Source organism: Sinocyclocheilus anshuiensis, unplaced genomic scaffold (assembly GCF_001515605.1).
Source record: "Sinocyclocheilus anshuiensis isolate Anshui unplaced genomic scaffold, SAMN03320099.WGS_v1.1 scaffold111, whole genome shotgun sequence".
In the NCBI taxonomy this organism is placed as follows: Eukaryota; Metazoa; Chordata; class Actinopteri; order Cypriniformes; family Cyprinidae; genus Sinocyclocheilus; species Sinocyclocheilus anshuiensis.
The window spans coordinates 115623-134140 of record NW_015552549.1 but is presented as its reverse complement, the minus strand read 5'-3'; the positions used below and the strand labels follow the sequence as shown (position 1 = coordinate 134140).

The following is an 18518-nucleotide window of genomic DNA, read 5'->3' as shown; positions in this document are numbered from 1 at the left end:
ATTTGAGAAGCACTAATGGACATATTGTGTCTCTTATGCTTAGCAAAGCTGCATTTATTTGATCCAAAAGACCTTTTTCTCCTTCGGCTGCTCTCGTTAGGGGTTGCCACTGCAGAATTATCCACACAAATGTAACTAATTTCTAATTTAATATATTTTAAAATGTTATTTATTCCTGTGTCCAGCATTGAACCTGGAAAACTTAAAAAAAAAATAAAAAAAATAATTAACCTCCACAGGAACAAAGTCTTCATAACATTGCGGATTATATTTCATGTTATGCACAACCTGTCAAAACAGGGGAAAGGCCTTTTTACTTGCTCAGAATAAGCTTTAATATCTCATGTCAGTTGTTCATACAATTTACAGTAAGACACTCAAATTACTGTTCCATAAGGCAACATTTGATTATCGGATGTAGTAAAACAGGTTATATTTTAATACATATTTATCATTTACACAACAGTAGCAGTTAACTTGAGTTGGGAAAGAACATTCTGTCCTTTTATTAGAAATGAGTGATTGATATGAGATCCTTCCCACAGGTTGTCTTGTAGTTTTCTGCTTCAGGGCTTTTGAAAGCATAGACACTCCATAATTAAATGTAACCTTTCCATACCTGTTGTGTCATGTGACTGGAGTCACATCGCCTATATTTTTCTCTCTCTCACCCTAATTCAAGGACTTTTAACTAACTAAACCAGGCATTGTGAGCTCAGTTCTGCTTTGAGCAAAACGAACAGGTTTCCTTGCATAACCACCATCTTGTATTCTCTTCCCTCCTACTAGTTTCAGGTGTGAAGAAGTGAGTCATTCCATATCAAACACCTGCAGTATAAATTAGTTAACCTCACTACGTACCGGACGAGACCCCCATTCATCTGCATACATTCAGCTGGAATCATTTGACGCGGAAAAAACACGATGCTCTCGATCTCCCGATCCTGCCTCAGAGGAATCTACAGCTGTCATTGGAACAGTCAAAATAGAAGACCAAACGTGGGATTTTATTCTTTACACTTTGCATTTTTAATCACATTTTTCCACATTGGAAAATGAAGTTGCACATCAATGATGTACCCGTTATCTCTTAGAATCTGCAGACACAATCAGTTGAGAGAGGCAGACTAGTTTACCATGTCTAATAAATGTAGAAAAGAATCAAAGAAAATTGTTGTAATTGAATGCCTCCTTAATGAACAATTATCATGTAAATGCTCTTTCCTTTTAAGTGAGTACAAAGCTGTGAAGACTGATGATCATGACAGGCAGAAAAGTATGTTAATTAGTAGCCTGAATACAAAAGCAAGGCTCTGAATTCTTTTGATTTGTGTCAGAAACCATTACCGCTGCATTCAGAGATTTCGTAAACCCTGTGTGGGATGGACTCGTAATAATCGTAATAATTATAGTAACCACTCAGATTGGAGATTGGCCTCACTTTTGAATATTCGGATCAGTAGGCGAAACTCAACATGAGAAGGCCATGGCTGTGTGCCAATCCCCCCCCACACACACACACACAATTAACCCATTTGTGGTTAACCTATGACTTTAAATCCTCACACGCACAAAGGTGGAGCAGTGAGGGAAAGTTATGAATACACTTTTTCTTCTTTTTAGTGCTGATGCATTTGTTAGTGTCAGTAAATATGACAAAGAGAAGACCTGACTGAAAAAGAAGAAAGATGTTTGAAGTGTGCATTCTTGCTTTGTTTATATATAGAGGGCTTGCTGCTGGCTCTCCTTTCTGTCTTTTGTGTCCATACTTGCCCTGATTTGGATGTACGTTTGTTTAATTGCCTTCAACGACCACAATGATGTAAACGGGTGAGCACATAAACACAATTAAACGCATGATAATTATATGACCACATTGTAAATCCATTGGCCCAGTTTTTCCAAATTTACATGTAATACCTGGTTGTGTCGTTCTGCCATATTGCTTCATTTTCTTCATGCAGGCATGCCTTCAAAACATTAAAAAAATGGGTGAACTGGTACATGATAGTGATGGTCGTTTCTGCCGTGCTGGCCACATACTGCCTCCTTCTACTGGTAAGAAGAGAGAATGTGATCCAGCTGGTTGTATGGCTGGTAGCATGTAATGGTTGTACCAATGAGTTCATTCTTTTATTTCAGGTATTTGGATTGCTACACTTAGCAGTCAGAGAGCCCTTGGATTTACACTGGCTGCATAAGGTACTCTTTACCCTTTCAACTTGAAATTGCATTGAGACTTTTTAAAATTAATTTATTTTTAAATAATTTTTCAAATGTATTTTTGCTACTACTTAAATGCCTTCTATGTATAGATTATTTTATGTATAGCAGTGGTATGGTATATACAAATTTTTATATTTATATTTTATATTTTTACATTAACATTGTAATCAATATTCTATTTATTAATGCCAAGTATGAATCTACTATGTTTTTAAGCATTTTACATTTATTCCAAAATAATAACTCAAGGCAGTAACAATTTAAGCAATACATTTTATTTGTGAACTCATGTTCAGCTATTCTTTTTAATAGTTAATTTGTTAACTATTAAACAGTCGAACTGTTTTTTGAATTTTTCGGATCATCAGTCATCAAAGCTCAGTAAATATTGGTCACAGTCACGGAGATTTACTGTAAATGTCACCAACCTGATTTCTCACTAAAAACTCACACAGATCATGTTTTCAGGCCATTTAAGTCATATTTTGACGTAACAAAGTGGTTATATCGAAGTGTGTGAGTTGTTTACAATCACAGCCGATCATAACCAGTCATATCCAATCATATCGCGATGGAGGCATTGCCTCCTCTCACATGACTTTCCCAAAACTCAACGCACGCTTTAGTAGGTCTGTTAAAACTCAATGGGCTCAGGGGAGGCGAGAGAGACCTGCTGTTGGACAATGTTTCTTTGGAAAAACGAGTGATTTATACACTTTTTAATGTTATATTTTGTAATATTGTCATTGTTTCATTTTTGTACTATGAATTTTGTTCTCATCCAATATTTTGAGGAGGCATGCCTCCCTTGCCTCCTTGGAGGAAACGCCCCTGTCCCAGACACAGGCTGTCTATCTTAAAGTCAATTATGAAAATATAATTAAAGCAATAATTTTAAAACTATGAAAACCCAAAAAGAGTGAATCAAGTTTTAATATTTTCATATAAAATTTTTAATTTTTTTAACACAAGTATGGCTGTTCCACAACTCATTTTCACCACAGTGAAAATAATTTTGTCCATAATAAATTTATTTGAAAAGTTACTTGTTAAGCTTAATGTTATGTAAATGTATGCATTAGGATACATAAAAAGCTGACTATAAAATTAGCTTTAAAAAGACCTCAGTGCTCATAGTTGAGGAAACAGTCTCATATTGGGTAACTTTAAAACTTTGGTAACAATTTATATCATTTTTAGTCATGGTGCATAAAGGAAGAAAGTTCACAGCTTGTTAATGAATGATCTCGGTATGTTAATAATTCTCTGTTCTCTGTTCAGGTGTTTCTGTTTTTGGGTCTGCTCACTGTTACTTTAGGCACAGCTGGATTTTGTAAAGAATGGATAGAGGAGTGGCAAGCTGTCTATATGTCATTTCAGGTAAAAAGCCGAAACCAGCCTTCAACCATTTATCATTTCAGTATTGGCACATTGTCTGTCTTTTATGTCTTTGCAGCTGGTTCTCATTGTATTTCCTGTTAGCTTATCTAGTCTAAATGGCAGTGTGATATTTTACACCAATAGCAAGCATATCCCTCAGCTTAATGTTATATTATACTGTGTTTATCACAAAAATGTCACTCAGGTGTCCATATCTCCAGTTACACCATTATTGTTGTACTGTACAGTGTATTAAAATCCGCTCTTTTGTTTCCCATAGGCCACTGCTCCTTTCCTGCAGCTGGGTGCTGTGGTGGCTTTGACCTTGATCAGTTGGCTGGTGTTCCAGAGTTATCATACAGCTCAAACAGCTGGTCAGTGCCTCCAAAACAGCTTATAGTACCTTAAAGTTGAACATTTTCTGACTGCACATTATCTTGCTTATTACATTGCTATTCACCAAACAGATAAAAACATAGACATTAAAAATAGATTTAAATTAAATAATTTTAGAATTGGACCTGTATATTATCTTAAAGCTTACGCTAAAAATTACAATGTACAAAAACATTCAGCTTTTTACAGTTATATTATATATGATAATATTACTTTATAATATATGAAGTACTCTTCTAATATTAATAGTTAAAGTCTGCATGAATCGCAGATCTTCCCTATTGTGACGTGTATATATATGAGTGAAACAGATTTTCAAATGAGAAAAATTGCAGGTTGGGACTTGATTTTGTTCATCAGGAACTGATCAGATCACAATTAATGTTTTTGACTGAGAATGTACTTTACAACTTAAAATGAATATTACCAGTCTATGTAAATGTGAAAGTTAGCACCAGTGATGCCTTTAATAATGCTTTATTTCTACAATTATGTCAGTGTTTGTACTGAGTGTCTGAATATTTTTATGTCTTTGTCTGTGTAGCTAGTAAGGTTTTTATAATGCTGACCTTCCTGGTAGTGTCTGCTGCTGTGTTCCTGTGTCCTCTTGCAATCTGCTCTCCATGCATTGCCAATAATCTTCCCCCAAAACCTGCCCTCGTCGGACATCGCGGTGCTCCAATGGTAAGTGTTAACGCCTTAGTTGTAACTTTCCTTTTGACATTCCTTCCCTTTGTTAAAAACTGTTTACACTGACGCGTGCCCATCAAAAGCTTGATTTTGCTGTTTGTTCCCGTTATTGCTGAATTGCATGAGGATTTTAACGTTATTTTATTAGAATAAATTTGACATGCCACAAGATGAATCATCTGATGTAGCTTCTGAATCCGTTTAGGATTATGATGATTATGGCATCGTTCCCAGGTTGTAAGCTATCAACTTGGGGGAAAGTAATTCATTAGCATGTCAGTCTGCTCAGATTTTTCAAACATTAGCATTTTATAGATACAATAATCACAGTGAAAACATTTACAGTCCTTACAAAACATCCAGAAATACCATTTGAATAACTGACTGTCTACAATTCATATACAACCTGTTAAATTCCAATGGCAGGGAGGGTGAAGGAGGTGTTTTGACATCTGCAGCTCTGTATGTTTGATCTCCCAGCAGAGGCGTGTGAACAGCACAGATGTTACAGCTTTTGAATTTTGTTTTGTTCTCAACCAGTATGGTATAAAGCGCTATACAAATAAAGGTGACCTGACTTGACTGGACTTTAAATAAGATATGGAACCCTGAACATATTTATGTAGTAAAATAATGGTCTCTGGCAAAAAAGTGATTTTTTTTTTTATTATATAGTTTTTTTCCCCTGTGGTAACAAGCCCAGAACTTATAATTAAGAACACATATTGTTAATAAGTAAAATAATGAAATCATATGCTGTGATAGCACAGAAAATCACAACTTTTATCTTATTTTGTGTATATACTATGTACTACATGTATATAATTGTTTTATAAAATATGTTAATTATGTATTTAGCTGGCACCAGAAAACACCATGTTGTCATTCAGGAAGAGTATGGAGTGTGGCGTTGTGGCATTTGAAACAGATGTGCAACTCAGGTAACAGAGATTATGCCGAAACACTAGACAATTGCTTCTATTTGTGTGTGAGACACACACACACACACACACACACATACATTATAATCCTCTTGTCTATCATTTTTTTCAGTAAGGACATGAAGCCTTTTCTTATGCATGACAATGGTCCAAGTTTTCTGCTACGAACAACGGATGTGAAGGAGAAATTTCTAGGTCGAGATGCCGACATGCACGCTAACTTCACTTTGCAAGAGTTACAGACTTTAAATGCAGGCGAATGGTTTGTAAGGGTAAGGACTAAGAATTATTTTTGGAATTTTGTTTGTAATTATTTTATGTATTTATTTATTTATAGTTTATTAAATTTAAGTTTTCCATTCTCTATAGCTTATATATATAGTCCAACAAATTTGATGCATTTTGATGTTCTTAGTCCTTCAGTACTGTGATGTCAAAATGACAAATTTGTTTAAAATGAGATCTTTTGATTTTCAAATACAGACAGATCCATTTCAGTCAGTTTCATCGCTCTCAAAGGAAGAGAAGAGGGAGGCTAACAACCAGACTGTACCGTCTCTTTCGGAGCTCTTAGTCATGGCCAAAAAGCATAATGTCTCTCTCATATTTGACCTAAAAAATGAGAAAAACTCGACAGGATTCCACAACAGCGACTCCTACTACACCGCTGAAACGATAGAAAAATCAGGCATCTCACCGGACAAGGTAATATTGTTATATGGTGGGATCCAAAAGTCTTTAAATTTAATAGAATTACATTTTCAGAAGTTTCTTAGTATGCCCCTTTTTCATTTTTGTCCCCCTTTGTTTTAAATGTCAGAATCCTAAAACATTTTGTTTTTAGCAGTGTTATTTTACCAAAAGTCTTTAAATTTAATAGAATTACATTTTCAGAAGTTTCTTAGTATGCCCCTTTTTCATTTTTGTCCCCCTTTGTTTTAAATGTCAGAATCCTAAAACATTTAGTTTTTAGCAGTGTTATTTTAGTATTATTTACAGTATATACTATTGTAGTATTAATATTTTGAATTAGCTTTTATTTTTATATTTTCAGTTTTCATTTTTTTCAAGTTTAGCATAAGTTTTATGTACTTTTTCACTTTTATTATTATTATTGTTTTTTGTAATATTTCTATTTACCTTTTTTGTTACATTATAAAATTTTTGTTCAAGTGTTTTTGAGTTTAATGTTACAATGTTATATGCCCTAGAAAAAAGCATGGCTTTTCTTAATGTTAGATGTCTTTATAAAAATCTTTTTTGCATCATTAAATGTAATTTTAATATTGTGTATCACTTTCAGATATGGTGGCTTCCTCCAGAATATAGACACGATGTAAGAAAAGTTACACCAGGCTTAAAGCAGGTGTATAATAATGTACAAGAAATGTATGCGGATGGTGGAAGCTTCCTGAACATGAAATATAGTTTTCTAAGCACACATGAAATAAGGTAAGTGTAGGAGGATTGGTGTATTTTTATCTGACATGCAGAGACACAATGCTGCTGTCATTAATGTTGGTATGATCTAACAGCCTTGGGGAACGTTCTCACAGGGTTCTATTTTCTTACAAAGATGACAGAAATGCTATGAAAAATGATGTGCCGATCTGTAGTTTAAACTTAAACTAATGTATCTTCTAATGATTATAGTAGCAGGAATGCTGAGTGACCAAAATTCAACACATGATGATTAATGAAACCTTTTCCAGACACTATTGTGTCCGGTTGGGTGCACCTGTCATTTTATAATTTTACCTGACAGCAAAAATGAAGAAAGAATACAATTAAACAAGAAAATCTTGACTGATGAATAAGACTGCATGTTAAAACGGTCCTGCCACTCCTGTATTTTATGCAGAGAAAACTGGCTTGTTGCGACCTGTCTAAAGGTCGCTGACTCTGAGCCAAAAACAAGTAAACAGAAGGAAGATTTGAGTTTGTTTTTTATTTGAACCTTTTTTTTTTATTTCACGACAGTGAGTTGCGGAAAAATAATGTGTCCGTGAATCTGTGGGTTGTGAATGAGCGCTGGCTCTTCTCATTACTGTGGTGCTCCGGGGCCAGTTCAGTGACCACCAATGCTTGTCACATCCTCAAAAGCATGTCTAAGCCTGACTGGCATCTGGTAAAGCTCAGCCCATCTTTTCACCTATCCATGTCTATTCTGCCATAAATGAGATGTTCTCCATTTCTAATTCACGTGGGCTTGTCTGAATATGTAACTCCTCTGGAATCCTTTGTGTGTTTGTGTATCTCTCTTTGCACATAACAATGAAAGGAGCCTAATATGTACATGGGAATATGGATCTCGGCTGACGTGATATCATTGCTGTTGATGTTTGGCCTGTTTCTTTGGCAAAGGTAAGCAATGAATCTCAGCACATACTGTATAATGCTGTTAAATTGATTAAATAAATTTCTTATGGAAATTTTTAATAATCTAAAACTTTTAATTGTATTTTGTAATAATTTTTGTAATATTAACAGTGTTTAACAGAATTTCTCTTTTTAACTTTCCCATTTATAATACATTTATAAAATGTGTTAAAATTGTTAAACCAGAAACAATTTATTATTTTATACATTGTTGTATATTTTGTATACAATATTATAATATTTTGTATATTTTATAAATTTAATGTTGATTATCTTGCATGCGTGTGGGGACAATTTATTTTTAATATAAATCTAAATTTATTGTGTATTATAAATGGTAGGCTAAGTAAAATTTATTGCAAGCAAGCTGGTGTTACCAATTCTAAAGGTTCTGTCAGGACCACTATCGTCAAAGATGATTGACAATTAGCATACAGTTTGGATTGGCGGTATGGTTCTGTTCTGGGCAAGAACTCCCTGCGCATCCATGCCAGCCTAGCATGGATGAGAGCAGGGAGAGCAGCGATAACGCCGCCCGCCCCCCCCCTCCGCCCAAATGTTATGTACACATTTTAGAATTAGTCTGATTCAAAGGAGAATCAGAAGGCTGAATCCTGACTGACAGAGGAGGAGTTGGGGATGGAGGAGGGTAATTAGCTATTGAGCAATGCGAAAACTGCTGATAATACTGAGGGACCTTATATATGAATGCTTAAATAGGTGTCGTATTCCCATAGGTTGATGGGGATCAGCTGAGAGTCAGCTGATGCGAGCTTGACTAACGTGACCTGCCAGAACTAACGCTACGCTAGATTTATCCAACATTAATTCCCAAGAACTGAAAACGTTCATTTCACATAATGTCAAAATTCATACGGCCACACAAAATCCAAAAAAATCCAATCCAACTCGAATTGTTGATCATGGCTATGACTAATTATTTATTTCAGGACCTATAGTTTTAAGATAGATGACATGTATTCTGAATTCATTTAGTAAAAGTAGTCAAAAGTGCCACTAGTTAAAGAGTCACTCAAATAACGTTGATGGAGTGAGATTATAATGGACATTTTTCTCTTTGTTTGTGAACAGGAGGAGGAACCATGTTTTTCATCAAAATACAAGCGAGAGAAGTGTCCCCCTGCTTCCTCGCTGAATAATGCCATCTTTATCATGAGAGGACATATCCTTGTTTCACTTTTTGAAGGACTGTATGTGGGCATCATAAGAAAATCACGTCATATAAAATGTGTCATGCAGTAAATTCACATTTGTGCTTTTGCTGTAGAATGCATATACAAGACATTGTTTGATATGAGAATTTATATATTTGATGAAATTTCCTCATTAGGGCAGCATGTTGTGTGCCACCCCTTTACATGCAGTGCTACCACCCTTGACAAAGCTATGTCATTTCAGCCATTTGTTTGAGCCAACTTTTCATTTAAATGACAATACTTTTTACAGGGGTTGTTTACTTATGTGACACTTTGCAAGACATTTTTGTAAGAAAGACTTTAAAATGTTGGACCCACTTTTTTAAGTGTCTACTATGTACTTCATTTAATTTAATCATTTGATACAATGCAAATATTGTGTTTCTGTAGTTACATCTACTGTATGATTACACTATTGACCTTACTGCTTAACCCACCCGTAAACCTAACTATACCACCAAACCCGTCCTGAACCTTAACTGTATCCAGTGTCAATAGCAGAAAAAGTGTTTTGCAATACAACACGAAGTCATGTATTCAAAAGACACCTAATATAAAGTTGGACCAAAATGTTTATATAGATATGTAAATATTTTTTTATTGTTATTTTTATAGATTTTTTTAATTGATATTTGGTAAATGCACTCTAGCCACAAGTTAATACATCACATATGATTAGCGTTCGCCGTTCTACAATAAATATGTATGTATTCCCCCATGAAGACAAGCTCGTTAATAAGCTCTGTTATAATTTATCCACAATTTACATGTGGATGAAAGGATGAGTAAGAGACCCTGTTACTGCAGACCGCCCTCCAGTTTAACTTGCTTCCCTTCAAAACTTCCCAATGCTGGAGCCAAAGGCAGATGACGGGAACAGTAGTTACAAAGTTACTTATAGTTAGTAGAATGTCTAAAGTGGACTATCGAAATAAAGTGTAACCAAAACTTTTAACAACAAATGTCTAAATAAACCTTGCACACATTGTTACTGCTGTTGTATTGCTTATTGGATACAACAGATACATTTGCAAATTCATAGTTAATATGATGAACTAAACCTGTAGTTACTCTTCTAGAACACCTGTGAACTTGAAGGGCACAGACATGACCGGTTAACTGTGATGCTACAATACAAAACTGTAGCATCATTTGTTGTCTAATGCATTTTAAATGTGACCTAAGTGTCTAAATATTTTTTAGGCCACTGTATGGTCCCTTTTATTCCACAAGAGTAACCCACAAAACAACACATAGGCTACCACACAAGACTAAATCATTCATTTTTTTTATCTGCTTGCTTAAAAACTGTTGTTAGACAGCCCTGGTTGAGTTGAACATCTGGCTGCACACCCTTTCGAAGGGTTCTTGTAATTATAGGCAAGTAATGTCAGATTTCAAGTGTCTAGCATGGTGCAAAGCCTTTTCAGAATTAGCCATACATCTAAAAAATGCCTTCAGACTGTCAAAAGGAGAATATAATGGAGGGAAGGCATTAAAATGAGTAGGAGTTGTACTGAAATAGAAATGATGGTCTTCTCTTTTATTTCAGATACTAAAAGAGCAGTTGGGCTACTGAAACAGTACCAGTCAAGTCTGACCAGCCCAGAAGAACAGGCCCTGAAGACCAGCGTGGAAAAGGTCTCTTCCATCTTTGGCAGTCATCTTTTTCAGGCTCTGCTGGGTGAGGTTTGTTTCGGTGTAAACTCTAATGGCTCTCAAAACAAATAATGATTAACTGTCATTATTTAGGGCCGTACCACTTGATTTCAGTACGTTCTATACTAAGCAAAATGTTCCATGAAGCAGTGTTACAGTTTGTTCAGCTTTACTAACCACTGCTGATATTTTTCTAAATGGTACATTTTGTTTTTTTGTACATGGACCAGCTGCCTAAATGCCCTGCTTTACATTAACAATGGCTTTAGGATATAATAGTTTCACCTAATAAACTAACATTACTGACACTACCTTACAAATTAACTTGCAACTTTCTGTGAGTTTTATGAGTTACTTATTTTGTACAAGAGAAAACTGACCCATTGGAACTTGCTCATCTATTACACTCATTTACATTATCCAAGTTTTGATTTATTGGATTAAGGCACATGAATAGGTTCTTTCTTTCAGAATAAAAACAAAAATCTTACTAAATGGGTCCTCACTGCTGTCTCTAATGGCTTGATCTTTTGCATGGATTTGAGACTTAGAAAATGTTTACCAAAGTTTGTGCCACTGTTCTCAAGTTAAACAATGAGTCAGACTTTCACAACCCCAGCTGATTTATCAGTACTGTGGATGTGTTCTGTCACATTTTAATGATGTCTCACAACAGCCAGAATAAGAAAACATATAAGTAACAATAGATATCACTGTCATGCCAGATGCATCTAACAAAAATAAGAAATTTTAGATCAAAGGCATTTACCTTTTATTATGATGCCTCTGGTGTTACAGTAAGTGTCTGTCACTTAAATATTCCTATTTATTTTTTCATAGTGGTAAGCTTTGTGATTTAGGGCTAAAGGGCTGCAATTGGCATTTAGGTATATATATACTTTTTTGTGCCTCTAATAAAGCTGTTTGACTACAGCAGGCCAAACAGATGTTGCAAATGCTCTCTTTTATCACACTTTGAATCAGTCACGAGAGTCTCAGCTCGAAACTGGCATAGCACAGTAAGCGGATAAGGATTCCACACATTCCAGAAAGAGGCTGGATCATTAGCGGGAATGTGGGATAACATGTAGGTAGATTGATAAACAAACAGTTCTTGGCCGCAGTGAAGTACTCCCATCTGACCTCAGGCCAGATTAAGCCGAGAGTATCGCTTTGTGCAGGACGGCCCATTCTCTCTCTCAGGTACAGAGGAGAGGGGGGTCATGTGAGGTTGAGCTGAGAGCAACATGTGGTTTCAATCATCTCTCCAGCCTCTTGGGTGTTGGCCAGAGTTAAAAAATGGAATACAGTATGAATTCTAGTAAAAATGAGGCAGATTGAGGATATATTGTCAGATGGAAAATGTTTAATATTTATATTATTTTTATATTTAAAGCTGCAGTACGTAACTTTTGCTGGTTAAAAACGATCCAAAATCAATATTTGAGCAAGAACATAACCAGCCAGTGTTTAAAACTATCGCCTTACTTTAGTGCCGACTCACAACCCACGCAAGCTAGATAATTCCGCACACAGCTGCCATTCCAGGTTTTCAAACAAAGATGGCGACAAAGAGACAAAACTTACGGACTGCAGCTTTAAATAGTATTATATAATATTATATTTCAATTTGTATTATTATAGTTTAATATAGCTTTTAATATTGGGGTTTTAAGTGACAAAATATCATGCGCTTATACATGATGTTTGATCCTCAGTCGTTAATCTCATTCACATAATTGAAGTGTTCTTAGACTCTGAGTTGAAAGCCCTTTGTTTAATGTGGCATCAAAGAAAAAGTGATCATCGAATATATTGGGGACACAATGAGGCTTGTAACAATTCAGTTCTGTGATGCACTGTGGGAGGGAGGAAGATTCGACCGTGGGCTTGTTTGGTTGTCTGCATGATTGCACAATTTCAAACAAAGGTTTTCCTAACTGCACACTCATCCCTTTGTTTCCAAACACACAAAAAGACTAGGGATCACACAGGTTTTGTGCCCAAATATGACCCAATATCAAGGCAGGGCTATTTCATTGCTGGGGAAAAAAGACAGTCATAATTCCTTAGTACTTTCCACGCTAAACACTGAGTTTCTCTTTGTGTCATTGTGTTTTAGTTCCTCCTAGACAGTTTTCAGGTACTATCTAGTCAGTCTACTTTACTTTCACCTTACATTAAATGCTTACTAATTCTCACCAAGGATGCATTTATTTAATAAAAAATACAGCAAAAGCTGTAACATTGTGAAATATTATTTCAATTAAATATATATATATATATATATATATATTGTGTCGAGCGTCCCGAAACCAGCCCCACAGGAGCACTGCACGGACCCTCTGCACTGGGAAGACGGAAGAGAGCACTCACGGCACCGGAGCACCTACCTGGACCTTTCTCCCTAACACCCACCTCACCAATAAATCCATTTATTACGATTTCCTTGTCGTGTGATTCTTCACCCCGTTACCCTGGAGAGTGCCGCCGCCGCTCAACGCGTTCTGCTGCCGGACCCCCGAGTACAAGCTGCGAAGCTGCTACCCAAGCTGACCCCTCATGATGACGTAGAAGCCTTCTTACAAATGTTCGAAGCGACGGCCACCATGGAAGGATGGCATATGGATGACTGGGCACGGGTGCTGGCTCCCCTGCTGACGGGTGAAGTGCAGCGTGCATACTTCGCGCTTCCCGCCGCCTCCGCCGATCAATATAAGGAGGTCAAGAAGGAAATCCTAGCCCGCCTGGGGTTATCCCCAATCTGTGCCGCCCAGCACTTCCACGAGTGGGAGTATAAGCCCCGTCTGCCGACCCGTGCCCAGGCCGCCGAACTCACACGACTCGCGCAGCACTGGCTGCTGGAGGGGGCTCCATCACCTCATCAGGCGGCGGCTACATAAGCCACGCAAGCCCTGCCATCTAGGAGATTCCTCCATGAGACTGAGCACTAACTCGCCCTCTCATTTTTCCCACAGAAAGCAGCGTGTGACCGACCAGCCCCACAGGAGCACTGCACTGACCCTCTGCACTGGGAAGACGGAAGAGAGCACTCACGGCACCGGAGCACCTACCTGGACCTTTCTCACTATCACCCATCACCCCAATAAATCCCCCCTCCGGGGTATTGATTGAGATTTCTTGTCGTGTGATTCTTCACCCCGTTACAATATATATATATATATATATATATATATATAATAAAAACAGTTGTGCTGCTTAATATTTCAAAAGAACAGTATTTATTTTTGCAACATTATAAATGTCTGTACTGTCACTTTTGATCAGTTTAATTCCTCCTTGCCGAATAAAATTATATATAAATATTATTTTTAAAAATGTTACTGACCCTAAACGTTTGAATGGTAGTATAAGTCTGTTGAGGATCTGTTTGATTTTAAACAAAATGTCACAATAAATATTTAAAACATTTAAAAATGTTATAGCTGGGTCACATAGTTTTTCAAAGTACCAAGAGAGGAAAAGCAAATTATATTGAATTTCACATGATAATATGTGTAGTTTGTACTGTTAAATGTTTTGTAAATGAAGTATAATTTACCATATAATATGAATGAACTGTACTGTTTTAAACTATAAAATATAGTTTAGAATCATTATATGTGGGAAAATGCTTCAGGATGGTTTTTAACGTATACCAGCCGAGTGTTAAAATGCCGTTTTCAGCAAATCAAATATATGTGAACTTAATATTGACATTGAAATGAGGTGAACCCAGTGAAGAGGAGAGCAATTGTGTAAAAAGGATTCTGTGGAGAGGACTGTGTAGTTAAGCAAAAAGACTTTGTGTTTTTTGTTCAGTGGCCAGGAATCTATGTGGTCTTTTAGGATTTACTTGGCTCTGGGAACATTCTGTTGAAACGTTTTTTTGGAGGGGAAAAAAAAAAGTATAATTTCACCAGGACTTTGTCTGACATAATAAATGTGCCCGTATATCAAAGTATGTTATAGCGTGTTTTGCAGAACCGATTTTTAGCATTCAGCTGTAAAAAAAAAACAAAAAAAAAAACATTTTAGTGCACACGCAATCTGTTACATCCATGACAGTAAGTTGCCCTAGATATGAATAATCATTCCCTCAATAATGAATTTGAGGGGAAAGGTCTCCTCGATGAAGACATAATTCATACTCACACCTCTTCAAAGACATTCAGGACAGCTTTACTAAATGAGGAGGTGTTTCTGTCTGACACACTTCTACATTTCCATTCATCCTACAGCTGCATGTTTTATAATCATGCATCATTTAGTGGAAGACTCTACGCTTTAGTTTACTTTCCCCGTCGCTCTCTTTCTTTTCTCTGCTCTCTCTCTTTCTCATCTGGCTCTGACCAGCCAGGCGATGAAACCTCTTCCCACACACTGTTCTCCTCCCACTCACACAGACACAGCCACGATGAGTCACATAGCCCCATTCTTCTACTGTCTTTCCCGCTGCACCCCAGTGGGACTCCATTACTGCCCCTAACAGCCCCCACACATACACGTACACCATCCGCATGTTCACTGCTTATCTCTCCAAAAAAAGACTTGCTTTTCTCTCAAACTCTTTCTTCTTCCGTCTTAAAAAAACTCCCTCATTTCTTCTAGTGCAAAGGGGGCCAAGAGCACGTTATGCTTCAAAGGCACAGCAAGGTAACAAGGATCTCATTATGTTATTAGTGCAGGCTGTGGGCCAGTGTGGGAGTGTGGGTGACATCAGCAGTATTGTCTCCCTCTATTCTCATCAGCTGGTCGTCCCTCTGTTGGTGACCACAGGCCACAGCAGTTAGTGACCTGAGAGGTAATGAGGTAAGACATATAGAGAGGAAGAAAGGGTGGGGTGAAGAAAAAAATCATTCTCGTTTGAAGGGAGAAGAGGTGGTTTGGGGACACGACCAGGGCAGTAGCAGTCCCGTTAGGGGACCAGAAACATCAGTCTGACTTTGATGTAATGGTCAGAAGTTATTAAAATTTGTACGTATTAAAATACATAGAAATAAACACAAGAAAGAATGCTGTTGTTCAAAGAATTACAGGCATACTGATATTCTGAACTGATTATAGCCTAGAAAGCGAGCTAATAGCACTTCCATATAATCACTAAGAAGCTGTCAGTCACTTCAATTTATCGCAGTCTCACAATGTTCCGTTATAATCAATGAAGCTCTCTAAACTGCACATATAATATCTTATTTACATCGTGTCTACGTGTGTCGTTTAGCATTGAGTGAATGCTGACTGTCTCATGCTGAATGCATGAGAGTTGGCAGCACTGTTGTCAAATAAGCAACCGCAGCTTCAAAAGCAAGCCCAAAACAAGCCCAATATTTAATTTACATCGATAATTATAAATTAAATATTGATAATTTATTATCATCAATATTATTTATCAATTATTACCAATAAATGAGCCTGCGACATATTAAACGGAAACTACCCTTTTATCCGAAAAGCAAAAACATAAGTTATTTTACAAAAATCAGCAAACTGCAACAAAGCATGGAACAAAACTCATGTCCAATCACCTGTGAGCAGAATAGGATTGGAGAGATGGAAAAGGAGAAAAACACAGCTTCAAAGGGGAGCTGTAACATAGCCACATATTTATAGCCTACTAAAATATTGGCTATTCGAACCAAATATACTCTTAGTATTAGTATAGGCCTACTTGTTTTTTTTTTTATATTACAGCCCGTGATAATTAATACATTACAAAAACATTGTAAAAATTAAAAATTAGGCTACCTTATAAAGGAAAAAAAGTCATCCCCTGTACATCTACTACTATCATTGCTTGGATTACAGTGTCATGCGCCTTCTTTTTGAACGTAATTTTTCTTAAATCCCTCAAATTTTTTAAAATAAGCCCAAAAAACCGCAACCCTTGACGTAACTTTACAAAAAAAGAAGCCTAAAGTCACATATAATATGGTGACTTCGCAACTCTGGTTGGCAGCGCTGTATCTATTTATATATTTCTTTTTTATATTTTCTTTTTTTCTAACAACGCCCCTTAGCTGTTATAAATTCACTGTAAACTACGGCTTCACGGGGCTTACTGCTTTTTTAAAATGGTTATTCCATATACGTAGTAAGGTTTCACAAAATAAAACAGAGCAAATAAAGTGTAATGATATTAATAAAAACATTATTCTTCCACCAAACAATGTAGTTCCTCAGAATCAGTTGTGGTTGCAACAAAGTGGTTGCCGAGCAACACACAAATGTAAACAAAGGTGTATGTTTGTAGAGTATTTTACAACAGCTTCGAACGTGGAGGACCGGAACTATCCGTTTTCTAAATGTATTTTTTAATATCTTAAAGGCACAATATGTACGATTTTTTTATTAAAATATCCAAAAACCATTAGAACAGTTTTATATATTTTGCTGACTTGTGTACTTATCCCAAATGTTTCGAAGAATGTTTAAATCCAGAGAAATAAGCAATTTTAACTAGTGACACGGAGCGTGTCTATAGTGTCATTGTGTCACCTGCCAATGACGTCATACACCCTCGATTTCCGGTTTTGTTTTGACCGTTGCTATAGTGTCATTGTGTCGCCTGCCAATGACGTCATAACCCCTCATCTTTACCAAAGACGCTTTAATATGCTATGCGTTTTATTAGACAGGTGACGACCGCACAGAATAGCATTATAACAGAACGTTCAAATGTATCTAGTATGATAAGATACATACCAGAAGATACATACCTTTCCGGAAGGAGCTGAAGCGGTCGACTGTGGCATAATAAAAGCTCCGCTGCTTTCGAGCCGTGTGTCACGCTCGTTCAGCGGCCTCGTTTTGCTTCGATAGCTTTCAGCCTCACCCTTCTTCATTCTACTACGTTAATAAATCTTTAATACATTAGCTCATCCATGAACATGATTTCTGCCCGAGTCCCGTCGGATTGCATCGGCTGTGGGGATGAAGACGACAACTCCCATGATTCCACACTCAGTCACTGCGTCATAAAACTACACTTTTGTTTATTTGTTTATTTTGAATACGCGCCCTCTAGCGGCGAAAATTACATATTGTGCCTTTAAAATACTTTTGGGTCAACATACAAAAATTAACTGACCTTTTAATGACTTATTTATTAAAGCTCTTGCTATGCTTAGTTATTATGAAGTTTTATCATCCAGCAGCCTCGTTTCGCTTCGACGGCTTTCAGCCTCACCCTGCTTCATTCTACTACGTTAATAAATCTTTAATACATTAGCTCATCCATGAACATGATTTCTGCCCGAGTCCCATTGGATTGCTTCGTCTGTGGGGATGAAGACAACAACTCCTATGATTCCACACCCAGTCACAGCGTCATCTAACTACGCCTTTGTTTCTTTGTTTGTTTTGAATACGTGCCCTCAAGTGGCAAAAAATTACATATTGTGCCTTTAAAGGAGACATATTATGCCCCTTTTTACAATATGTAATATAAGTCTCAGGTTTCCCCAGAATGTGTCTGTGAAGTTTTAGCTCAAAATACTCCACAGATCATTTATTATATCATATGAAAATGCTGATTATCATGTCTATCGCACTGAAATCATGCGTTTATACCATATTAGTGTAAACTTCTGATATACGGTTTTCTGAGTGCACACATCCGAAGCACACG

General features: G+C 36.7%; 2 protein-coding genes across 2 annotated transcripts in view; both read left to right on the top strand.

Annotated features, from left to right (window-relative positions):
- The first annotated feature begins 6 nt into the window (after window positions 1-6).
- Window positions 7-9789, top strand: LOC107664355 (glycerophosphoinositol inositolphosphodiesterase GDPD2-like). Its single transcript, XM_016454899.1, has 14 exons — window positions 7-999; window positions 1727-1830; window positions 1965-2058; window positions 2143-2202; window positions 3508-3606; window positions 3887-3980; window positions 4547-4686; window positions 5551-5633; window positions 5746-5905; window positions 6117-6338; window positions 6937-7085; window positions 7614-7761; window positions 7915-7997; window positions 9105-9789. Exons 1-14 carry the CDS (start codon window positions 925-927, stop codon window positions 9166-9168), a joined length of 1575 nt encoding a protein of 524 aa, XP_016310385.1. The 5' UTR covers window positions 7-924; the 3' UTR covers window positions 9169-9789.
- A 221-nt stretch (window positions 9790-10010) lies between these two features.
- LOC107664309 (disks large homolog 3-like) overlaps window positions 10011-18518 on the top strand; it is a gene marked incomplete at its 3' end in the record, with an annotated part of 110631 nt that continues 102123 nt past the window's right edge. Inside the window, exons 1-2 of the mRNA XM_016454837.1 lie at window positions 10011-10014; window positions 10782-10913. Coding sequence (XP_016310323.1) covers window positions 10011-10014; window positions 10782-10913 — 136 coding nt within the window. The remainder of the gene's footprint in view (window positions 10015-10781; window positions 10914-18518) is intronic.

Coding starts and splice junctions, on each gene's coding strand:
- LOC107664355 (XM_016454899.1), top strand. CDS start 925: ATGCTCTCGATCTCCCGATCCTGCCTCAGAGGAATCTACAGCTGTCAT. Junction 3,607..3,886: donor CTGTCTATATGTCATTTCAG/GTAAAAAGCCGA, acceptor TGTTTCCCATAG/GCCACTGCTCCTTTCCTGCA. Junction 7,086..7,613: donor CTAAGCACACATGAAATAAG/GTAAGTGTAGGA, acceptor ATTTCACGACAG/TGAGTTGCGGAAAAATAATG.